Here is a 24727-nt window from a genome sequence, read left to right as displayed (position 1 = left end):
GAATCTTATTTCTAGCCCTGAAAATGGTTTTCCATGGTTTCCCATTTTCACACCAGGCAAATGTTCAACTTGGTTAACTATATTTTGACATGAACAATGACGTCAGTGGCCATGGCCGATTTCTTCCAACTTCTAGCCCTTTCCTGCCCCATCATCGCCATAAGCTATCTGTGTTGGTGCGACGTAAAGCAAGTTGTAAAAAAAAAATTCCACCATCTACATGGCTGATCTGCCAAAGACTTGTCTGGTAACTAGTAATAGTAGAGTTTATGAACTTGAATAACTTGAGGAATTACTGCCTTGGCATAAGATCACCTTTATTACTTCTTATCACCTAACGTAAGTAACAAAGCCATTTATCTGTTGGCCATACAGTATGCTATTTCTTACTTGAATTCTGGCTTGGCTTTCATCTATGGTGCTTCTGCCACTACAGTATCTTTTGATCTTTTAACCACTCAAGCCAGTTTGACATACTGCAGCTGTCCCAGGCGCGGCAGGGCATAATTTAAACAACTGAGTTTCACAAATAAAGATCTGAATGGAGATCTTCTGGATGAGGAACTTCGGAAATTACTCCCGGGCATCGAAGCCCCACCCTCCCTACTTTCACTGTCACAACAGCTAAGCTCAAGAGCATATTGTGAGTTGGCCGTGCGATTAGGGGCACGCTGCTGTGAGCTTGCATCTGGGAGATAGTGGGTTCGAATCCCATTGTCAGCAGCCTTGAAGATGGTTTTCCGTGGTTTCCCATTTTCAAACCAGGCAAATGCTGGGGTTGTACCTTAATTAGGCCACGGCCGCTTCCCTCCAACTCCTAGGCCTTTTCTATCCCATCGTCACCGTAAGACCTACGTCAGTGCGACGTAAAGCCACTAGCAAAAAAAGATAAAATACAGGTCACTGGACTGTTCGAAATAAAGTGGGCGCTTAAATTAATTATATTGAAAGTAGGGTGTTCTATACTCTGAGAGGAATATGCTACACTACTGGAATGAGAAGAATGTTTGTTCCCAATTCAAAACATAACTTTAATGAAACTGATAGTATCACAAGAGATCAATGTACACAAGAAATACCATGTTATAACATACAGAAAAGGAAGATCAATTATGTGGGAAATGCCTGTATGTCCAATTCAGTCCTGTTACTTCTGAATTATCATTTTGGCGCTCCCACATACGGTTGATTACACGCATACTTGTATATCGTACTTTGTAATAACCTGCTGTCGACACCCACAACTAATATGATATAGATGTTGAATCCCATGGAACCTGAAATATTTGTCCCGAATGAGTAAATATAAATGGTCTGTTATTGAACATTATCAATTTTCCAGCTAACTCATTCCTGGTTGCCAGCATATCCACAGGTATCCGTTAAATTATTCTACAACAACACATAATTATAAACGCATGGATGGCATCTCTCTTGAAGAACACTATTAATTAATAAAACTCATGGTTTTGAGACGTTCGTATTAGTTACAGTTTCGCACACCTCCTTAACCATGAGAATCATGTCGCCGCTTACCGCTCATAATGTTTATTTAATTACATTAATTTTATATTACATTATCGCTTATACCTGTTTCTCCGGGCTAATATCTTACCCTACTATATTATAAAGCGGACCCATTCAACGTTGGTATCCTGTAAATCACCATATAACAATACGATACAATAATATAAACACATGAAAAAGAAAGCACTCCTGTAAACACATACAATATAATTCAAACACACTAAACGACTTCAAAGAATGTGACCCTTTCAGGTCTCCTGGTGTTGATCCAATGATGTTGATACACACGGTATCAAACCCATTTTATATGACCTCGAGGTGCGAGCTGAAAACCCTCGTTTGACCTCATGTGAATAATAAAATGGGGAGGATCACTTCATCTATTGAATCATAGAATCTACAACGCTGGTGGTAATACATTATTAGCATGTGAACAATCTATATAGTGTTAAGGCAAGGTGGACGTCTTATATGAATGTCACAAGCATTGACAGATGAGCGAACCCACCGCAAGAGCCTGGCCTTCTTCCCGTTAAGTATCATAAATCTTTCTCTGAGCGGTATCCTGTATCCGCCAGCTGAGACAATTACTTTCACTTCGTCTTCCCAACATACGTATGAAAATCTATTCTCAATTCTCTCTCACCTTATCCAGACACATAATTATTCATGGCTACCAAATATCATTTCTCAATGTTCCTGCCATATTCAGCCTTATTCATCACATCGCTCTGAATATAATTATTCTCTTTCTCATTTTTTTTCTTCAATCTGTCATCTTAAAAATTGTCACATATTCTGTCTCATTCCTCCCCTACACACATGTATTTCAAACCCACATTATATATGCATTAAGAAGATTCGGATTCAACAGGCAATTTAATTAACACAGCTTTACCCGCGTAACTATATAAATCATGGTTTGCACCTCAAGTCATTATATCCCTCCCAATGGTCACATCCTTAAGATTAAAGGGGGGTACTTGGGTGCATGCATTAATTGTGAAGCATTTGATTAAGATAAATATTGTGAAGGCCCATATCGACTAAATGGAACTTGGACTGAACTATGAAGCTTGTTGATGATTACTCCAACCTTAAAATGCTTCACGCACACACAAAACATTATGTGGCCTTACAAACTAATTCATGCAAGAAAAAATTCATGGAATAAAGTCGTGATTACACACAATCATGGATGAAACCCACCTAAAAAGCAAACTAAGAAAAAGCCTTACCCCAATGAAACGGGCATATTGCGTTACCTATTACAGAAATTGCATGCTGGAAAATTATATATACAAATTTAATATTTATGGCAGCTATACATGATTGTCATGCATAGAAAAATGGCGTGTACTCAATGTTACTGCGAGTAAGTTTTAAGCCTCCATTATGGAAGACTCATTAGCTGATAGTCCTCTCTTCATCTTCTTCTGGGTCGCATACATGATGTCTTAAACTGTGATATCCTGCTGTCGGAAGTTTTTCTGGCGAGATTATAGCAGGCACACTGGTGCGTTTCTGGTCAATTCCCCTCTGCAACTGCTGGCACAATGGCGCGTTCTGGTCAATTCCAATCCTGGGTCCGATGATCACTCACTTACAGATGGACAAATGGGAAAATGGTTAATAAAGTACTGTCTATGCATCTTCAAATAACATACTATGGCTAGACCCACTCATGAACTCGAATGGACTACCCAAGTAGCGGTTAAATCCCTGGAGATCGCTACTTATTTCCCTTTGTTGTCACACGACACAATTAATGATTGCCGTTATTTTTAATGTGAGCGACACTCGTTCAATCAGACATCACTCCCTCGCTAATCTATCATTTTGTGTTAGCTCAATTAACGTCTCCCACTACTGCATCTGCCTTAATCTCGGCCACTAATTATTATTAGAATATATTCAGCGTCTCACTAAATCTGAGTGATTATCAGGAGTTTACCTGCTCTTTAAATATTATTCCTATGAGCCGTCACTGATTTCACGAATATACATTCCCTTAATAAATATCTATGGGTATTAAAAACACCTCTATTCATACACCACATAATTACTTCACACTGTAAGGTATGATTACATTAGACGTGTATCGATCTGATACATTTATTCAGCACAGATTAACGTACAATATTCTTCAGTGGCACTGAATCACAGTAAGTGAGCACAATGGTCACCGACTAAGTTTCACAACAAACACTTAAAGACTGCAGTTGAATAGATCAGAATGGATACAAGGGCTAATTCGGTGTTTCTTTTATAGTGAATCCAGCATGCCGGCTGGAGAGAGGGTAGGCCCCACCAACAAGTGAAAAATCACTCCGTTAGCAATGATCACTCATAGTCATGTGAATAGTCATTTTGTAGCTCATGAGTTCTACCTTACAATGATCCAATTTCATGTAAATTGCATAGCTGGATTTCTCGTCATTTTACAAGGTTTCTCCTACAAATTTGCGCGCTAGCTATTATCAACTGGGGACTTCCTCGCTTCCGTCAGGCTACGGGCGTTCAACATCTGGTCTCCATTAGGCACATCTGTCTAAGGTGCGCCATTACTGATACATTCATCAAGTAGGACATCTTCTGACATCATTAAATAGTAGAAATTATGTTGATTCCAATTTCAAGGGGCCAATGACCTGCAATGTTAGGCCCCTTAAAACAACAAGCATCATTATCATAAATTTCACATGCTTGTATAAAAAAATTTATTATTATTATTATTATTATTATTATTATTATTATTATTATTATTATTATTATTATTATTATTATCATCATTATTTACGCACCTGAATTGTGAGTTGACACTCATGAATGTACAGGGAAATCGCTGAGAATCTCCAGTTCTTAGGTTAAAATACTGTAAAAACAGACTCCACCTTCTGACCTAGATGTTCTCTGCACTTGGCTTGCTATTTCCTTTTCTCTTGGCAAATAGAGAGCGTGATTTCAAGGTTCCGTTGCAGTGAGCTCTCTCCCCCTCAGGACGCGTAACTAGACCTGCACCCTCCGAGCTAACACAACGCCGCTCGTATCCCGGACTGGGCGAAAAATGCTCATTACGACCAATTATGTTATAAAATGACACGGAATACGCCATATATTACTTGTTGGACCTCATGACATGCCTGTTGGCATGGTAGTGAACGGTTACGATACACTGTAGTGAACAGCTGGAAAGTCTATGTGACTGATCTTGTCCATGATAAAAGTGGACCATGACCTTTTGTTTGTGATACAGATGAAGGACTATTAATAACTTGCCAGAAGGTAGAATATCCCCTCAAGAATTGCAAAAACAGAAAAGCACCTGGACTAGATGATATACCTGTAGAAGTATTAAAATTTCTTCAAGAAGACCAATCACTAGATATCCTGATAGAGCTATTCAATCAGATACACACCAATAGATCAATCCCTTCTGACTGATTGACATCAACTTTCATCCCTATTCCAAAGAAAACAATGGCTAAATCTCATGGAGATTACAGAATCATAAGCCTAATGAGCCATGTTCTCAAAATCTCCCTAAAAGTAACACATGCAAGAATATACAGCAAATGTGAATCTTATACAGATAGCACCCAGTTTTGTTTCCGTAAAGGATTTGGCACCAGAGAGGCAATGCTGGGGAGGCAGGTATTGGTACAAAGATGCATAGATATGACTGTGGATGTATATGCTTGTTTTATTGATTATGAAAAAGCTTTCGACCATGTGAAACATGAAACGTTGCTGCATATGCTACACGATACCAGCATGGATGGTAGAGATATCCGAATTATTGCCCACCTGTATTGAAATCAGATTGCATCAGTTAAAGTTAACAGCACAAACTCCTGTGCTATTGAAATAAAGCAAGGAGTGAGGCAAGGCTGTATTCTATCTCCATTCCTCTTCAATATTTATTCTGAAAGGGTATTCACTAGAAGGAAAACAGGAGGACATCATTATTAATTGAATCACAGCAAATAATCTGTGATATGCAGATGATACTGTTCTGTTTGTAACAAGAGTTGAAGATGTGCAGACATTACTAAACTGTGTGGTTGAACGCAGTGCTGCAGTACATCTGCGTTTAAACACACACAAAAAAAGTAATGGTCATAAGCAAACGTGTCATTCAACCTGTTAACTTGACAATAGCTGATACATCACCGGAGCAACAATCCTGTTGAAATCAGGTGCCAGATTGAACAGGCAAGGACTGCATTCAAGAAGATGAGAAAACTTCTCCGTGACAGGGACTTTAAGATCAATCTCCATTTACTGCGGTGTTATGTATTTTCTGTCTTATTTTGTGGTGCTGAGACTTGGACCCTAACAGAGAATACCACCAAAAATCTTTGATTCTTTGAAATGTGATGCTACCGACGCCTGCTCAGAATATCATGGGTTGACAGAATACGTAACACTGACATACTCCAATGCCTGAACAAAGAGCTAGAGGTCATGCACAACATCAAAAAGAAGAAACTTGAGTATTTCAATAAATCACTACTGATCTGCATTTAGGGCAGTCGCCCAGGTGGCAGATTCCCTATCTGTTTTCTTAGCCCTTTCTTAAATGATTACAAAGAAATTGGAAATTTATTGAACATCTCCCTTGGTAAGTTATTCCAATCTCTAACTCCCCTTCCTATAAACAAAAATTTACCCCAATATGTCCTCTTGAATTCCAGCTTTATCTTCATGTTGTAATCTTTCCTACTTTTAAAGACACCACTTAAACTTATTCATCTACTGATATTATTCCACACCACCTCTCCAGTGACAGCTCGGAACATACCACTTAGTTGAGCAGCTCTTCTCCTTTCTCCCAAGTCTTCCCAGCCCAACTTTGCAACATTTTTGTAACGCTACTCTTTTGTCGGAAATCACCCAGAACAAATCGAGCCGCTTTTCTTTGGATTTTTTCCAGTTCTTGAATCAAGTAATCCTGGTGAGAGTCCCATATGATTGAACCATACTCTAGTTGGGGGTCTTACCAGACTTATATGCCCTCTCCTTTACATCCTTAGCCTACTACAACCCCTAAATCCCCTCATAACCACGTGCAGAGATCTGTACCCTTTATTTACAATCATATTTATGTGATTACACCAATGAAGATCTTTCCCTATATTAACACCTAGGCACTTACAATGAGCCCCAAAAGGAACTTTCACCCCATCAATGCAGTAATTAAAACTGAGAGGACTGTTCCTATTTGTGAAACTCACAACCTGACTTTTAACCACGTTTATCATCATACCATTGCCAGCTGTCCATCTCACAACATTATTGAGGTCATTTTGCAGTTGCTCACAATCTTGTAACTTATTTATTACATCAATCAATCAATTAGTACAATCAATCAATACTGATCTGCATTTAGGGCAGTCACCCAGGTTGCAGATTTCCTATCTGTTGTTTTCCTAACCTTTTCTTAAATGTTTTCAAAGAAATTGGAAATTTATTGAACATCTCCCTTGGTAAGTTATTCCGATCCCTAACTCACCTTCCTATAAACAAATATTTGCCCCAACTTTATCTTCTTATTGTGATCTTTCCTACTTTTAAGGACGCCACTCAAACTTATTCATCTACTAATGTCGTTCCACGCCATCTCTCCGCTAACAGCTCGAAACATACCACTTACATTGCAAGAAATCAGCTTCATTTCCCGTATCAAATCCTATTTACAACGAAACAATAACAGTAAAAATTTCCACATATTTGATACTTATATTTGCATTAAGCAAATCAATTAATCATACACAGTACATGTTTCATTCCATTTTGCAACATCTTCAGCTTTATTACATTGCTTAGGTCAAAACACGAAGTATTTATCTTTTTAAGAACATCTCAAACAGGTACCTTGTTTTTCTTAAAATCTATGTAAATTTAAAATTTGCAAAAAATTAAAATCAATGTGGATGGTTGAATGGGGCGGTGAAATGAGAGGGAAATGGATCTGCTTATGGTTAGCCTATTTCAAAATTTATTTATCTATTCATTTGAACAGATGTTGTAAAAAATGTTCCCAGCATTTTTATCACTAAAATATTCGGCTTGTCTTCTAATAAAAAGTTTTTGAAAAAATAACTTTCCTTTGTCACTGTTCTGAATATTACTAGGTGTTCTCTTTGTTTGCTCCTTCCAAGGTGATTGCTGTTTGTTTTAAATTTACAAAAATATATCATGAATTCAGTTAGTTCAGGAACCCTGAAGCTGATTGCTGTTTTACTATTAATAAAAGAGCTTCCCCGTAATCTTGTTGTTGATAAAATCTACTGTGTCCTTGGAGGAGCGACGGCTAATGCAGCCTTGGAAGGCTTCAGGGTTCCTGAACTAACTGAATTCAAGAGATATTTTTGTAAATTTAAAACAAACAGCAATCACGTTGGAAGGAACAAATGAGGAGAACCCCTAGTAATATTCAGAACAGTGACAAAGGAGTGCTTTTTCAAACAACATTTTTTTAGAAGACAAGCAGAATATTTTAGTGATAAAGTACTGGAAACATTTTTTAAAACATCTGTTCAATTGAATAGATAAAAAAATTTAAAATAGGCTAACCACAAGCAGATCCATTCCCCTCTCATTTCACCACCACGTTCAACCATCCACATTGATTTTAACTTTTTCAAATTTTAAATTTACGTAGATTTTAAGAAAAACAAGGTACCTGTTTGAGATGTTCTTAAAAAGATAAATACTTAGTGTTTTCACCTAAGCAATGTAATACAGCTGAAGATGTTCCATAATGGAATGAAACATGTACTGTATGATTAATTGATTTGCTTAACCCTAGAACACAAACCCTCGTAATTTTTACAATGCATACTTGGCAACACAGATCTATCTGCTAGGCTTTTCGCGCCACGTTACTGTCCTACTCAGTAGCTTCCTACAATACCGCGAGCTTCGTCTGTGTGCGTACATTGTTAGAGTGAGTCTGTTGATTTCAGATTAAAGAATGTTGCATCATAAAATTTACGACGATTTGTGACTACGTATGCTAAAATTAGCAAGGTAAGTTTCTGTAACAAATTTACATTACAGCACTATTCTGAATGAAATAAGTATTTAGAACCACAGAACTTGTCACATACACATACTGGTAAGTAACGCGTGCCATTATTGTTATTGCAGATGAGTATTATACGAGGAGATGACTAGAATTTCGAAAAAAAAGTCGTGTCATTGATTTTTGAAAAACAGTAAGAGTGTGGTTTGTGTAATGATTCTAGTTCTGATGAAGAGCTTGATGATGTACAGGCTGATGACATAATGCTGACAGATACAGGTGAAGAAGAAGATATACCAGCACGGAATACGGAAATAATCCCAAGCAGTCATGATGACTCCCCTGTCACTGTGCAACGAGGCCGTAAGCACAGAAGACTTGAATCTGAGAAGTCCATGAGTTCAACATCTGAAAATGAAGACTACCGAAATGTTTACTCCCCACCGAGAAATGTAAATATCTTGAATGCCCCTAGGAAGATTCTAAAAGAAAGGAATAATCATCGCTGTTCTGCAAAACCTGCCAGTCGCATTCCAAGCAGGAACATAATACACTTTGTTCAGACCCCTATTGGAAATGCTAAGGAAGCAATGACTCCTCAGGATTAATTTTCTTTGTTCCTCACAGATGGTATGATAAACACAATAGTAGTCCATACAAATGAAGAAATAATTAGAAAGAGGTTGTGGTACAAGTCGCCAACACACACACAAAACCATACTTGCATGGAAGAAGTAAAGGCACTCCTTGGAATGTACTAACTGCAGCTTTGAAAAATAATCACCTGTCAGTCTGAGAAATGTTCAGTACAGATTTGTGTGGTACTAGGTACAAAGCCACCATGAGTTTGGAGAGGTTTGAATTCCTAGTATTGTGCTTGCGGTTTGACGACAAGGGAACTCATGAGGTAAGGAGGGAAAGTGATTATTTTGCACCAATACGTGAAATTTTGGAGCAGTTTGTTCACAATTGCAGAACATGCTATAAAGCAGGCCCATTTGTAACAGTGGATGAGCAACTGTTGGGTTTTCGTGGAAGATGCCCTTTCTGCATGTATATCCCGAGTAAGCCCAACAAATACGGCATCAAAATAGTAATGGCCTGTGACACAAAGACTAAGTACGTGATAGATGCTATGCCTTACCTAGGCAAATGTACAAAGACAGATGGAATGCCTCTCGGGGAATTCTATGTCAAGGAACTGACCAAGACTCTTTTTACGGGGACCAAATAGAAATGTCAGTAAATAACTGGTTTACCTCAGTAAAGCTTGCAGATGATATTTTAAAGACAAACTGACATTAATTTGTACTATTCACACCAATAAACCTGATATACCGCCAGAACTACTCTCAACAAGAAACAAAAATGTTGGCACATCTATGTTTTGCTTTGACGGTGAAAAAACTCTGGTTTCATTCAAAGCAAAGCCAAATAAGGTAGTTGTTTTATTGTCCACTGCTCATGACCAACCTACTATCAGTGACACTAGTCATAAACCACACATTGTAGAGGATTACAGTGCAACTAAGTATGGAGGGGTTGCTCACGATCAAATGTGCAATTGCTATTGTTGTAGCCAGAAAACCAGGCGGTGGCCACTGTGTGTATTTTATGGAATGCTGAATAGCACATGTGTGAATTCATGGGTTATCTACTGTAACAATAATGAGTGTCAAGGTGGCTGCAAGTTGCCGAGAAAAGACTTTCTCATACGTTTAATTGAAGAACTCACCAAGCCATGGATGGCGAAGAGACTGGAAACACCGAGCCTACAAACACATCTACGAGAAATTATAGTTCAACTACCCAACGTAAAGGATTGGTTATTACTGGCAATAGAACTATTTGTCACATCTGTCCTGCTCAGAAAAGGCGAATGACGACAACATACTGCAGTGAATGTCGCCGCGCGTATTGCAAGGAGCATAGAGCAAATTTTTGCACTAACTGTTGTAAATGAGACACCAAGGACTTGAGAAACTACGAGTTAACACTCTGTAAAATAACTCACACGTTAATACATGCTTCTTACATTACATTTTGTGTGAAATTACATTTTATCATCATGGAAATAAATAGTCGTAAATTTTACGAGGGTTTGTGTTTATGTACTACGAAATTGCGGTTTGTGTTCTAGGGTTAATGCAAATATAAGTATCAAATAGGTGGAAATTTTTACTGTTATTGTTTCTTTGTAACATACCACTTAGTCGAGCAGCTCGTCTTCTTTCCCTCATTTCTTCCCAGCCCAAACTATGCAACATTTTTGTAACACTACTCTTTTACAAGTTGTCCATTTCATAACCGTATCGATGAGTATAATCAAGTTAGTATAAATAATCACCTAATCAATACTTTATTATTGCCTCAGGCAAAATTGAATATAAATTAGCACTTACAGGACATGTTTCTACCACTTAGTGGTCCTCTAAGGCAATAATAAAGTATCGATTAGGTGGTTATTTATACTAACTTCTTGATTACACTACTCTTTTGTCAGAAATCACCCAGAACAAATCGAGCTACTTTTCTTTGGATTTTTTCCAGTTCTTGAATCAAGTAATCCTGGTGAGGGTCCCATACACTGGAACCATACTGTACTTGGGGTCTTACCAGAGACTTATATGTACTCTAATTTACATCCTTACTACAACCCCTAAACACCCTCATAACCATGTGCAGAGATCTTGCCAGTAGTCTCCCATGATCCACCCTATATAATGCTTTAGACAGGTCAATCGTGATACAATCCGTTTGACCTCCTGAATCCAAGATATCTGTTATATCTCGCTGGAATCCTACAAGTTGAGCTTCAGTGGAATAACCTTTCCTAAAACTAAACTGCCTTCTATTGAACCAGTTATTAATTTTGCAAATATGTTTAATATAATCAGAAAGAATACCTTCCCAGAGCTTACATGCAATGCATGTCAAAGTTACTGGCCTGTAATTTTTGGCTTCATGTCTATCACCCTTTCCTTTATACACAGGGGTTACTACAGCAACTCTCCATTCATTTGGTATAGTTCCTTCAACCAAACAGTAATCAAATAAGTACTTCAGATATGTTACTATATTCCAACCCATTGTCTATAGTATATCCCCAGAAATCTTATCAATTCCAGCCGCTTCTAGTTCTCAACTTTTGTATCTTATTGTAAATATCACTGTTATCATATGTAAATTTTAATACTTCTTTAGCATTAGTCTCCTCCTCTATCTGGACATTATCCTTGTAACCAACAATCTTTACATACTGCTGACTGAATACTTCTGCCTTTTGAAGATCCTCACATACACACTCCCCTTGTTCATTAATGATTCCTAGAACGTCCTTCTTGGAACCTGTTTCTGCCTTAAAATACCTATACATACCCTTCCATTTTTCACTAATATTTGTATGACTGCCAATTATGGTTGCCATTATGTTATCCTTAGCTGCCTTCTTTGCTACATTTAATTTCCTAGTAACTTCCTTCAATTTCTCCTTACTTCCACAGCCATTTCTAACTCTATTTCTTTCCAATCTGCACGTCCTTCTTAGTCTCTTTATTTCTCTATTATAATAAGGTGGGTCATTACCATTCCTTACCACCTTTAAAGGTACAAACTATTTTCACATTCCTCAACAATTGCTTTAAACCCATCCCAGAGTCTGTTTACATCTTTATTTACCGTTTTCCACCGATCATTGTTACTTTTTAGAACCTCATGCCTGCTTTATCAGCCATATGGTGCTGCCTAACAGTCCTACTTTTTTTTTTTTTGCTTTACGTCACACCGACTCAGATAGGTCTTATGGCGATGGTGGGACAGGGAAGGGCTAGGAGTGGGAAGGAAGCGGCCATGGCCTTAATTAAGGTACAGCCCCAGCATTTGCCTGGTGTGAAAATGGGAAACTACGGAAAATCATTTTCAGGGCTGCTGACAGTGGGGTTCGAACCTACTATCTCCTGAATACTGGATACTGGCCACACTTAAGCGACAGTCCTACTTTCAAGACCTTCCTTTCTATCACATTTATTTTTAACTACGACAAAAACAGCTTCATGGTCACTAATGCCATCTATTACTTCAGTTTCTCTATAGAGCTCATCTGGTTTTACCAGGACAACATCCAGGATATTTTTCCCTCTAGTTAGTTCCATCACTTTCTGAATCAGTTGTCCTGTACTCTGTACAGAATAACATCATCTGCAAAAAGCCTTAACTCTGATTCCACTACTTTACACATATCATTGATATATATAAGAAAACATAAAGGTCCAATAATACTGTCTTGAGGAATTCCCCTTTTAATTATTACAGGGTCAGATAAAGCTTCACCTACTCTAATTCTCTGAGTTCCATTTTCTAGAAATATAGCCACTCATTCAGTCACTCTTTTGTCGAGTCCAATTGCACTCATTTTTGCCAATAGTCTCCCATGATCTACCCTATCAAATGCTTTAGATAGGTCAATCGCGATACAGTCCATTTGACCTCCTGAATCCGGATATCTGCTATATCCTGCTGGAATCCCACAAGTTGAGCTTCAGTGGAATAACCTTTCCTAAACCCAAGCTGCCTTCTATCAAACCCGTTATTAATTTTGCAAACATGTCTAATATAATCAGAGAGAATGCTTTCCCAAAGCTTACATGCAAAGCATAGCAACTCTCCATTAATTTGGTATAGCTCCTTCGTACAAACAATAATCAAATAAGTATTTCAGATATGGTACTATATTCCAAGCCATTGTCTTTAGTATATCCCCAGAAATCTTATCAATTCCAGCCACTTTTATAGTTTTCAACTTTTGTATCTTACTGTAAATGTCACTGTTATCTTAGGGAAATTTTAATACTTCTTTAGTATCAGACACCTCCTCTATCTGTATATTATCCTTGTAACCATCAATCTTTTGGCCATATCATTCAAAAAGATAAATATAGACTCCTTCAGCTTGTCTTACAAGGTAAAATTTAAGGAAGGAGTAGCAGGGGAAGAAGGAGAATATCTTGGCTACAGAATCTATGAGAACAGTATGAGCTAAGTACCCCACTCTTTTCCAAGTTGCTGAGAACAAGAACTATATCACCATAATGACAGCCGACATCCAATGAGGATATGGTACAAGAATAAGAAGAAGTTGACTATAATCATTCAGCTGGTTCTATGTACCACAAACAACCAGTGTGGGTGGAAGTTAGAATGCCTATCACACATGCAACACTGCTGTTTTGCAGGAATTTTTTTCACCCCATGAATTGAGAAGTTGTGAACTTCCCTGCTATCTCTGTTTCATAATTAGAACTAATACAAAAGTGACTGATATATATTGCTTTTGACCCAGAATTGATCAGCAATAGTATATGAAACCCACTCCATTGAGATTCAAGGAAGTACTGAAAACAAATACTTCACAGGCTAGAGGCTACTCATTTGCAGCCATCTCATTCTCTTTCAGGCGCAGAGATTATTTGTTTGATAGATGACAGTAGTGGAGGTGATGTATTGGGAAGCAATATTTTCGGTATTGATACAGACAGTGCCTATGCACTTCATGGTCACTAATGCCATCTATTACTTCAGTTTCTCTATAGAGCTCATCTGGTTTTACCAGGACAACATCCAGGATATTTTTCCCTCTAGTTAGTTCCATCACTTTCTGAATCAGTTGTCCTGTACTCTGTACAGAATAACATCATCTGCAAAAAGCCTCAACTCTGATTCCACTACTTTACACATATCATTGATATATATAAGAAAACATAAAGGTCCAATAATACTGCAGAAATGGCAGACATCACAGATGAAGAAGAAACAGCTTCAGCTGTAATAACTTCACCCACTGTTCACTGATTGTGATGAGCACAGAAAAGTTTCCCTTCTTAGTATGCTGGGTACCAAAGAGCATTTCGAGTCTGTTTTAGATACTTTTCTACTGGTTCTTTTTTTACGACAGAGTGACTGATCTAATTGTTCGACAGACAAATAGGTATGTGGCACAATGTATACTTGGCACTCCTTTGAAACCAAAATCATGTACCATAGAAGCGGCAGCCAGTTGCAGGGGAGGAATTTATGTGTTCTTGTTTTTTTAATTAATTTTTTTGTTGTTTTGCTATTGGCTTCACGTTGTACTGACACAGATAGGTCTTAAGGCGATGATGGGACAGGAAAGGGATAGGAGTGGGAAGAAAGCGGCCATGGCCTTAATTAAGGTACAGCCCCAGCATTTGCCTGATGTGAAAATGGAAAACCATGGAAAACCATCTTCAGGGCTGCCGACAGTAGAGTTTGAACCCACTATCTCCCAAATACTGGATACTGGCCGCACTTAAGTGACTGCAGCTATCGAGCTCGATTCTTGGGGTTTGTAATACTGATGGGGATAATGCAGAAACCTGCCCTGAAGAGCTATTTCACTAGAGATGGATTTCTAGAAACCCCTTTATTCCCTGAAACAACAGCAAAGGACAGGTTTGAACTCATCTTGTGAAATTTATATTTTGTTGACAATCCTATATGGGATACATATGCAGAGCCTAAACGCCTTTTTAAAAGAAATGGTAAAGACCCACCTTATTATAATAGAGAAATAAAGAGACTAAGAAGGAGGTGCAGACTGGAAAGAAATAGAGTTAGAAATGGCTGTGGAAGTAAGGAGAAATTGAAGGAACTTACTAGAAAATTGAATCTAGCAAAGAAGGCAGCTAAGGATAACATGATGGCAAGCATAATTGGCAGTCATACAAATTTTAGTGAAAAATGGAAGGGTATGTATAGGTATTTTAAGGCAGAAACAGGTTCCAAGAAGGACATTCCAGGAATAATTAATGAACAAGGGGAGTGTGTATGTGAGGATCTTCAAAAGGCAGAAGTATTCAGTCAGCAGTATGTAAAGATTGTTGGTTACAAGGATAATGTCGAGATAGAGGAAGAGACTAAGGCCAAAGAAGTAATAAAATTTACATGTGATAACAATGACATTTACAATAAGATACAAAAGTTGAAAACTAGAAAAGTGGCTGGAATTGATCAGATTTCTGGGGATATAATAAAGACAATGGGTTGGGATATAGTACCATATCTGAAGTACTTATTTGATTACTGTTTGCAAGAAGGATCTATACCAAATGAATGGAGTGTTGCCCCTGTGTATAAAGGAAAGGGTGATAGACATAAAGCTGAAAATTACAGGCCAGTAAGTTTGACATGCATTGTACGTAAGCTTTGGGAAGGCATTCTTTCTGATTATATTAGACATGTTTGTGAAATTAATAACTGGTTCGATAGAAGGCAATTCGGTTTTAGGAAAGGTTATTCCACTTAAGCTCAACTTGTAGGATTCCAGCAAGATATAGCAGATATCTTGGATTCTGGAGGTCAACTGGACTGTATCGCGATTGACATGTCTAAAGCATTTGATAGGGTGGATCATGGGAGACTACTGGCAAAAATGAGTGCAATTGGACTAGACAAAAGAGTGACTGAATGGGTTGCTATATTTCTAGAAAATAGATCTCAGAGAGTTAGAGTAGGTGAAGCTTTGTCTGACCCTGTAATAATTGAGAGGGGAGTTCCTCAAGGCAGTGTTATCGGACCTTTATGTTTTCTTATATATATAAATGATATGAGTAAAGGAGTGGAATCGGAGGTAAGGCTTTTTGCGGATGATGTTATTCTCTATAGAGTGATAAATAAGTTACAAGATTGTGAGCAACTGCAACGTGACCTCGAAAATATTGTGAGATGGACAGCAGGCAATGGTATGTTGATAAACGGGGCTAAAAGTCAGGTTGTGAGTTTCACAAATAGGAAAAGTCCTCTCAGTTTTCATTACTGCGTTGATGGGGTGAAAGTTCCTTTTGGGGATCATTGTAAGTATATAGGTGTTAATATAAGGAAAGATCTTCACTGGGGTAATCACATAAATGGGATTGTAAATAAAGGGTACCGATCTCTGCACATGGTTATGAGGGTGTTTAGGGGTTGTAGTAAGGATGTAAAGGAGAGTGCATATAAGTCTCTGGTAAGACCCCAACTAGAGTATGGTTCCAGTGTATGGGACCCTCACCAGGATTACCTGATTCAAGAACTGGAAAAAATCCAAAGAAAAGCAGCTCGATTTGTTCTGGGTGATTTCCGACAAAAGAGTAGCGTTACAAAAATGTTGCAATGTTTGGGTTGGGAAGAATTGAGAGAAAGAAGAAGAGCTGCTCGACTAAGTGGTATGTTCCGAGCTGTCAGCGGAGAGATGGCGTGGAATGACATTAGTAGACGAATAGGTTTGAATGGCGTCTATAAAAGTAGGAAAGATCACAATATGAAGATAAAGTTGGAATTCAAGAGGACAAACTGGGGCAAATATTCATTTATAGGAAGGGGAGTTAGGGATTGGAATAACTTACCAAGGGAGATGTTCAATAAATTTCCAATTTCTTTGAAATCATTTCGGAAAAGGCTAGGAAAGCAACAGATAGAGAATCTGCCACCTGGGCGACTGCCCTAAATGCAGATCAGTATTGATTGATTGATTGATTGAACTGAGCCGTTTTCTGGAAATTATACATGAAAATGTTAAACGAAAATATTTCCTGTATGTTTTGTAAATATACCTGAAACAAATACCGAAAGTGGAACTTATCCAAATTATATATTTTTGCTTCCTGACCCGGTCAGATGACTGGAAAAACAGGTTGTGGATTTTCATTTTCATACATTTTTGCTTATATTGTGGGTGGTTATGGACAAACCTGAACTACAATCATCATCATATATTACTGAAAAACATTGGACATGATCTTGGTACGTAGTTCTAAAATTTTAATTACATTATATTTCGCAGATTTAACATTGTGAATTTCTTAACTTGATGGTGTCTAAACCTCCATTGAGTTTTCATTTAAATACTGCCTGGGACGTGAGCAGCTCGGGATTAATATGCCGGCTTGAGGGGTTAGTAGATGTATTGACCCAGTACATTATGTCTTCCCTTCTTCTTCTTCTTCTTCTTCTTCTTCTTCTTCTTCTTCTTCTTCTTCTTCTTCTGCTTTGAGTACTTTCTCGTCATAGAATGGTGACCATCATGGAGTAATTATGCTAATTTGCACTTTCATATCAGGATTGCCATATCATGGATATTGATTCCACACTCAGGATAATCTTCCTTCTTCAACATCCACCTCCCCTCTACCATCAGCTGTATCAGAATTTTTTTGTCAGTTTAGAAGATGTGATTAAAATAGGGTTAAGAGTGTATGACTTCGCAGCATGATTAAAATCTCTCATTGGGATCTTCAGCATTCTGCAATACGTCCATATTTAAAAAGATTGCAGTTGTTCATTGTAGAAGCTTTGAGCATCCAGACTTTGAAAAGCAGCTGTGAGAATATATAACACTTCATGATATACTAATGAGTTTTGAATTGGTTGCACACAAGATTACATACTAAACATTTCATACAAACAAGGCTGCAGACCAGCTTGAGGACTTCCAACGGGGAACATTACACATCGTTCACTCGTTATATGCAGTTATCGCTTTGCAAGATCTTATAGGTTAAAAGACCGAGCTCGGTAGCTGCAGTCGCTTAAGTGCGGCCAGTATCCAGTAATCGGGAGATAGTGGGTTCAAGCCCCACTGTCGGCAGCCCTGAAGATGGTTTTCCATAGTTTCCCATTTTCACACCAGGCAAATGCCAGGGCTGTACCTTAATTAAGGCCACAGCTGCTTCCTTCCACTTCCTACGCCTTTCCTAGCCCATCGTTGCCATAAGACATATCTGTGTCGGTGCAACATAAAACAAATAGCAAACCAAAAAAAAAAAAATTTAAAAGGTTCAATAGTTCACTTTTGAAGCCCACTGCATTATATAATAGACTGATCCATGTTATAGAAGGATGTTTACCCCTAATTTGAGTGTTTCTTATGAACACTTTGTTTCATGACGCATGTTTACAGCAATTTGGTTTCCCATTACATCAAGGCACTGTGTATTAACATATCAACAAACAATCTTAAGACTTTCATGTGACTGGTTTGCCACACAAAAATATTTGACATTTTTATGACTCAATAGATGTACTTTCTATTTCATGTATTTTAATTCTGTAGTTCATTCCACAATTTTTATGGGTCATGCATTCATTACCCTATGGGTACTTTAATTCCCATTGTTCTCTTTTTAATAATCTAAATGTAATAATGGTTTAGTACTTGTATGTACTTGAAGTTGTCTACTAGGTAGATGAAACATGTACTAATAATTGCTATCAGATGATGTCTTTTATCTGATTAAATATTGCATTGAATTGGTGGATCCTTAACAATTGTATACATGCGCACACAAGATGTTTAATTTCAAAAACACACATCTTGCAGTATCAATTCTGGTTTTAATTTCTACATCCAGATCCCATTCTTCAATCAAGTGAAGAAAGTAATGGAAAGCTACCTCATTTCATTTGTATGTAATGGTATTGAATAGGTGGACCTTTCTCTACCCTTTGATAGGCTTTCTATGCAAGTTGATGGTGGAACTGTTGGGAACCAACCAGCCTTCAGGCTGAGGATCACCGAATAGCATATAAGTGAGTGTTTTGTCTCAAAGGCTAGTGATATAATTACAATCATAATCAAAGCCTCTGCAATAAAAATACACATGAAATCTTCTGTCATGACTGACCTTGGATTCCGTTACTCTTGGCTGTGCACTCATAACGCCCCTCATCATATTCACTGGCATTCACAAGATGCAGGTTCAGAGCATTGCTTCCAACAGGTATCACAAGCCGTGGGTCAGTTGGCTGCAACAATAACAGAAACATAATTTTGTAGTGAATATTGAATTTTCACGACCGCATTGTAATCGAAACAGACTTTCAACCTATTAGGACGTGTTATGTACACTTAGTACATGTTGAAGAGATGTTAAGTACAGAACAACTGACGCAAAATCGGGAGGTTGTGGGTTCGGATCCCACTGGTGTCCGGTTGGCCATTTTTGTTCTGTCCTTAACATCTCTTCAACACGTACTAAGTGTACGTAACACGACCTAATAGGTTGAAAGTCTGTTTCGATAATTTTGTAGTGTTTAACAGGTAAGTTAAAAATGACGAAGGTGTAGCTGACCTTGCAGTGGATAAAATACAAGTTGTAGTATATAAGTAATTTAACTTATATAAAGATAGGAAGTGATAGGAACATCTAGATTAAACACAATGGTAGGTCACTGTGGGAAGTGAGAGCAACAGAAGAGACAAGGATAAGCATGAAAACACAAAAGCTCAAGGACAATTTTCACACATTTCTAAACTGCTGTCTTCACATAGTTGAACTCTTTCCCTCATTCATCCCTGTTCTTCTACATCCATTTCATCTCAGCTTCCTACAAATTCACCCTCTCACTTTCATCAGGATGGTGGGTATCACCACTCATTGAGGGGCCATCTTATCAGTTCTTGTATCTTAATAAATCCAGGAAAAGGAAAGAGATAAAAAGATAAAATGTATACAGGTGGTTGAAGATTAGGAACATCGGACAAACACTGAAGGAGGTAAGGACCCCAATGGATCAATTTAAGAAATGGAAGGAAACAAAAAAGTGACAAAATCAAATGTAGAAAAATAGAAATGTATATTAAAATGAATGACATACTGTGAGAAGAGAGAGAAACAGAAAAATGAGACAAAAGAACAAATATGAAAATACAAGTGGACAAGGACATTCTCCACATCTTCATTGCATTTCTCATGGGTAAGAGACTGTGATTAGGGCAGAAGAATATAATACATAGAAACAAGTGTGGTTTTAGATAATAAAGAGGAATTTGCTCCAGTTTCTCCATACATGTGAATTAATAGTGGAAAGCTACAGCAGAAATATAGGATGTAGTATGGTTTAAAATTATTGTTTTGCTAGCAAGATAATGTTGCATTAACAAAGGCTTTTGGAAATAAAATGATGGGAAAAGACTAGAATAGATAGCAGCCATGGCTTAACTTGTCATCTAGTTTTGGCATTTTTTGAAGTTTACAGAGCGATTCATCAATGTGAACTGTTTTCCAAAATCATAAATAAATCTGAGGTTTTTGACAGAAAATATGAATGTTACTTCATCTTAAGGCAGAATTTGTATATACAAAATTAATTTAAGAAAACCTGAAGCAAATGTGACAGAAATATAGCAAATTGACAGTAATTGAATATAATTTTTCAAAATGTAGGACATCTTAGGAATTATTGAAACATTTCTCCGGACATAAGGTTAAAATGTAAAACATGTCCAGGAAAGGGAGGGAATCTGATCACCCTACATCAGCCATAAAACTGGGACTCAGAAGAGGAGGAAGAGAAGAAAAAGATGAAGATCAAGAAGAGTTCCACCCCCTGAAAATTCTCTCAGTTTAACAGACTCAATTGCATCTGTAATGGAAAAACGGTTCAGAAAGGTCATATAGGACAGATGAAAAGGAGAACATATGGAGAATATATTACAGACTCAGCATCAGTATCATTATCAACATGCAGTACCTCACAAATTGTGAGTCTTCCAAAAGTTCAATCAGTTTATATAGTTTGTTTCAAAACCATAAATTTGAAATGTTTGTTTAAGTTGCTCCTCGAGTACCACTCTTACACTTCATGTGCAAGAAGAATAAAGTTGAAGAAATGTCTTTCCCAAGATGGACTCATTTTCCTCTGTTAAGGAACCTGAGAATAGAGTTTATACTTTATCAGTATAAGCTGGAATTCAGGAATGTTTTTCCTACAATGACTTACCTCAATTACCTTTCCTTTCTTTGTCCATTGTAATTCGAATTTATCTCGACCTTCAGCTTTACAGAAAAGATGTATGGTTTCACCTTGCACAAAGAATGCCTTCCTTGGTGTTACTATCACTTTGAATGTCTCTTGAGGTGGTGTCCTCACTTCTGCATACACTTCCTTTGAAGTTTTTCCCACTATAAGAACAGATATAGTCAGTATGTGCTTCTCAAACAACAATCAAAACACAGAGAAAGATAATTCGAGGAAAGTATTATGCTACTTTAGGATCAATTTAAAAAAACTAAGAATGTAAAAAAAAAAAAGATTTTTTTGCTAGTGGCTTTACGTCGCACTGACACAGATAAGTCTTGTGGCGACGATGGGATAGGAAAGGCCTAGGAGTGTGAAGATGGGAAACCATGGAAAAACCTCTTCAGGGCTGCCGACAGTGGGATTTGAACCCACTATCTCCCGAATGCAAGCTCACAGCCGTGCGCACCTTACCGCACGGCCAACTTACCTGGTAAACAAAGGATTATGATAATGACTAATAGTGTTTCTTTAATACTCCATAGTGCTCATTTTGGGTGATAAGGCATAAATATCTTACAGAGGATTAAGTAGTACATTCACAGTACCTACCTTTACAGTATAATATACTGTAATAAAGTTTCTGGATGGTCATTTAAATTGTGCTCGAGTTACATTCATTAATATTTTGAATTAATTTATACAGTGAATAATGAACTCATTCACAATCTAAAAGCAAATGCCTCTACTAAGTTTTTATGCAACACAAATAGACTATGTGTCATGTAAATATTTTAACTTGATTACAATCAGAGGGTCACTGACCATACTCCAGCATCATCTGTATAGTTTGCCACAATAGTGCACATATACTCTCCTCTTCTACACTATCATCTTCATGTAGACAGACATTATTTATACTTTGTCATCATGACAGCTTCCTTAAGAAAGAAGTTATACTTAAATAATTTTTAAAAAATAAAGAAAATTATCATATCAAGCAGATTTATTATACACCCTATTATACAGGCTGACACACGATAAGTTACCTGATTTGTTCATGAATAACACATTTGTTGTTGACAAGATTTGTAATTTATTAATGTAGAAGTAAAGAATACACCTTGGAAATACAACCTAATGAATCACATATTCAATATGACTGCCGTTTTGTTTTACAACTTCTTCAAGTCACACATGTGCATTTGTAACGACTCTCCGACACAAATCTTCTGGAATGACACAACATAACTCCACAATGATTGCCCAAAGTTGCACTGCATTTTCAGGTTTTCTGTGGTACACCTTCTCTTTAAGGAACCCCCAAAGGAAGAAGTCACATGGGTTAATGTCCCGGCTGTAAGGCAGCCATATTCTTCCTCCTTCATAACGTTCTGGAAATCTGTTTGACAATACCCTAAGGCCAAGTCTTTCGTGTAGGCAATCAAGCACAATGTTGGCAGTATGGGGGTGTGCTCCATCCTGCATTAACCATCATGTCTGCAATGGAAGACCTGTGGCCAAGAGTTGAGGAAAGAACTGGTTTTGCAGCATGTCTAAATAGCGTTCACTGGTTACTGTAGCATCGAAGAAAAACGGACCGAGATTCCATGGCTTGACATCATGATACACGTGCACACTTTTTCCCCGTAGGTGTCTTTCATGTGGATTATTCGCAGAGGTTCACGTGCCCAAAATAGAACGTTCTGTTTGTTCACAACGCTGTTCATGTAAAAAAAGCTTCGTCCAAAAACCATGTATTGTGTAGCACTGCCTCTTGGTTTTGCTCAACTGCCCATCTTGCAAACTGTAGTCTCCAGTCCTTATATCTCGCAGTAAGCTTATTCGTCACAGTCGTCTTGTATGGATACAAGCGAACCTCGGATTGAATAATTCTTTGTGCAGATCAGCGTGAAATTCCTAACTCGGCACTGGCTCTTTTTGTTGATTTACTCGGACTACGAGTCAAAGCCACTCGAACTGCTTCAGTGTTTTGCGGCGAACATATGGTACATGCATTTGGCTGCTTACACTCCAAAACAGATCCAGTACCTGCAAATTTGTGATGTAGTCTGCGTATTGTCTGTGGGCTGGGAGCCCACCGTGTGCCAAAATAAGCACAAAACCTTCTCTGTGTCAATGTAACACTGTTCGTCACCACAAACAGTAACACAATCTTCATCTTTTGTGCGACGGTCAACCATCCTTTGTCCACCATCGCGGCAAACTGAAATGGCGGGCTCAAAACAGAAGCGATGAACTTGTAATGACATCTGGAGTAATTTGCATGAACTGCACGAAGTTGAGTGCACAATTTTAAAACTATTGCCTCAATAGTATACTTGTACAATCAAAATTCAATTGGGTGACTTATCATGCACCACCCTGTATCTGATTTTAAATATTTCAGATCATTTCAATTCCATTTTCATATGATCTCATTTTCCTTAAGTTAACTTCTACAAACAAATTAAATTGCATATTTTATTTAATAATGTGAGACAAGCAGACTAATTTGTTTCCTTTTAGATTATTTAATAATTTTTCAATATAAAGCATTTGTTTATTCAGCCCTAGCTTGTCCCAGTTTAAAGAAATTGTGAATATTAGTAAATATAAGAGTAGAATGTTATCCAGAAATTCTGTTAAGGCAGATGTTGAGGAAACTGGAAGAGAAGGAGAAAGTGTAGTTTTTCACATTGGTACCAACAACGTAAGGTAAGCAGGAATAACGAACATAGTTGGTTATGTGCGAGATCTGGTTATGGCAGCACAGGAGAAGTTTAAGAGAGCAGAGATGCTATCAGTGTTATATTGTGTAGGAGGGACACTGACTGGAGAGTGATTGGGGATTTATATGAGTTTATGGAGTGGGTATGTGGGAAACTGGAATTGAGACCTGTAGATCCTAATGGGTGAGTAAGAGATAGGAATCTGTCTCAGATGGCCTTCACTGGAACCACAGGGGTAAATACAAGTTATTTAGAAGGATTATAGGGAAGTGCATTCATCGAATCAGGATAAACAACGGTGCAGTGGTGAGAGTACAGGGAACTGGAAGTCAACTGGTAAAGACCCACTTTTTTTTTTTAACATAATTTTATCAGTCATACACATTAAAGTCTAATAGTATTAAACAGAGTCAGCTTTTCAGCTTCTTCTTCCACTCCCAAAACTTCTTCATCTTGTCAGACCTGGTTGCCCTTTGGTTGTCAGTCACGGTGTACTTCCTTCATTCAAATGTTATGAGTTTGAATCGTAAGTATTTATTCCTTAGAATCCTCTTCTCTTCTCTGCCTTCAATTTGGAGCATTGATAAATTTAGTTCTTCTAAATCATTCATGATCTCTGTGAACCAAGTATTATTTGTTTTATTTT

General features: G+C 37.7%; 1 protein-coding gene across 1 annotated transcript in view; it reads right to left on the bottom strand.

The window, feature by feature from the left end:
* Nucleotides 1–24727, bottom strand: part of LOC136877961 (hemicentin-1-like) — a 153463-nt gene that overhangs the window by 58414 nt on the left and 70322 nt on the right. Inside the window, exons 9-10 of the mRNA XM_068225723.1 lie at nt 21332–21513; nt 19234–19354 (exon numbers count right to left, since the gene is read on the bottom strand). Coding sequence (XP_068081824.1) covers nt 19234–19354; nt 21332–21513 — 303 coding nt within the window. The remainder of the gene's footprint in view (nt 1–19233; nt 19355–21331; nt 21514–24727) is intronic.

Source organism: Anabrus simplex, chromosome 1 (genome assembly GCF_040414725.1).
Source record: "Anabrus simplex isolate iqAnaSimp1 chromosome 1, ASM4041472v1, whole genome shotgun sequence".
NCBI classification, from domain to species: Eukaryota; Metazoa; Arthropoda; class Insecta; order Orthoptera; family Tettigoniidae; genus Anabrus; species Anabrus simplex.
The sequence above is the reverse complement of the archived record's forward strand: the minus strand, read 5'-3'. Positions and strand labels throughout refer to the sequence as shown.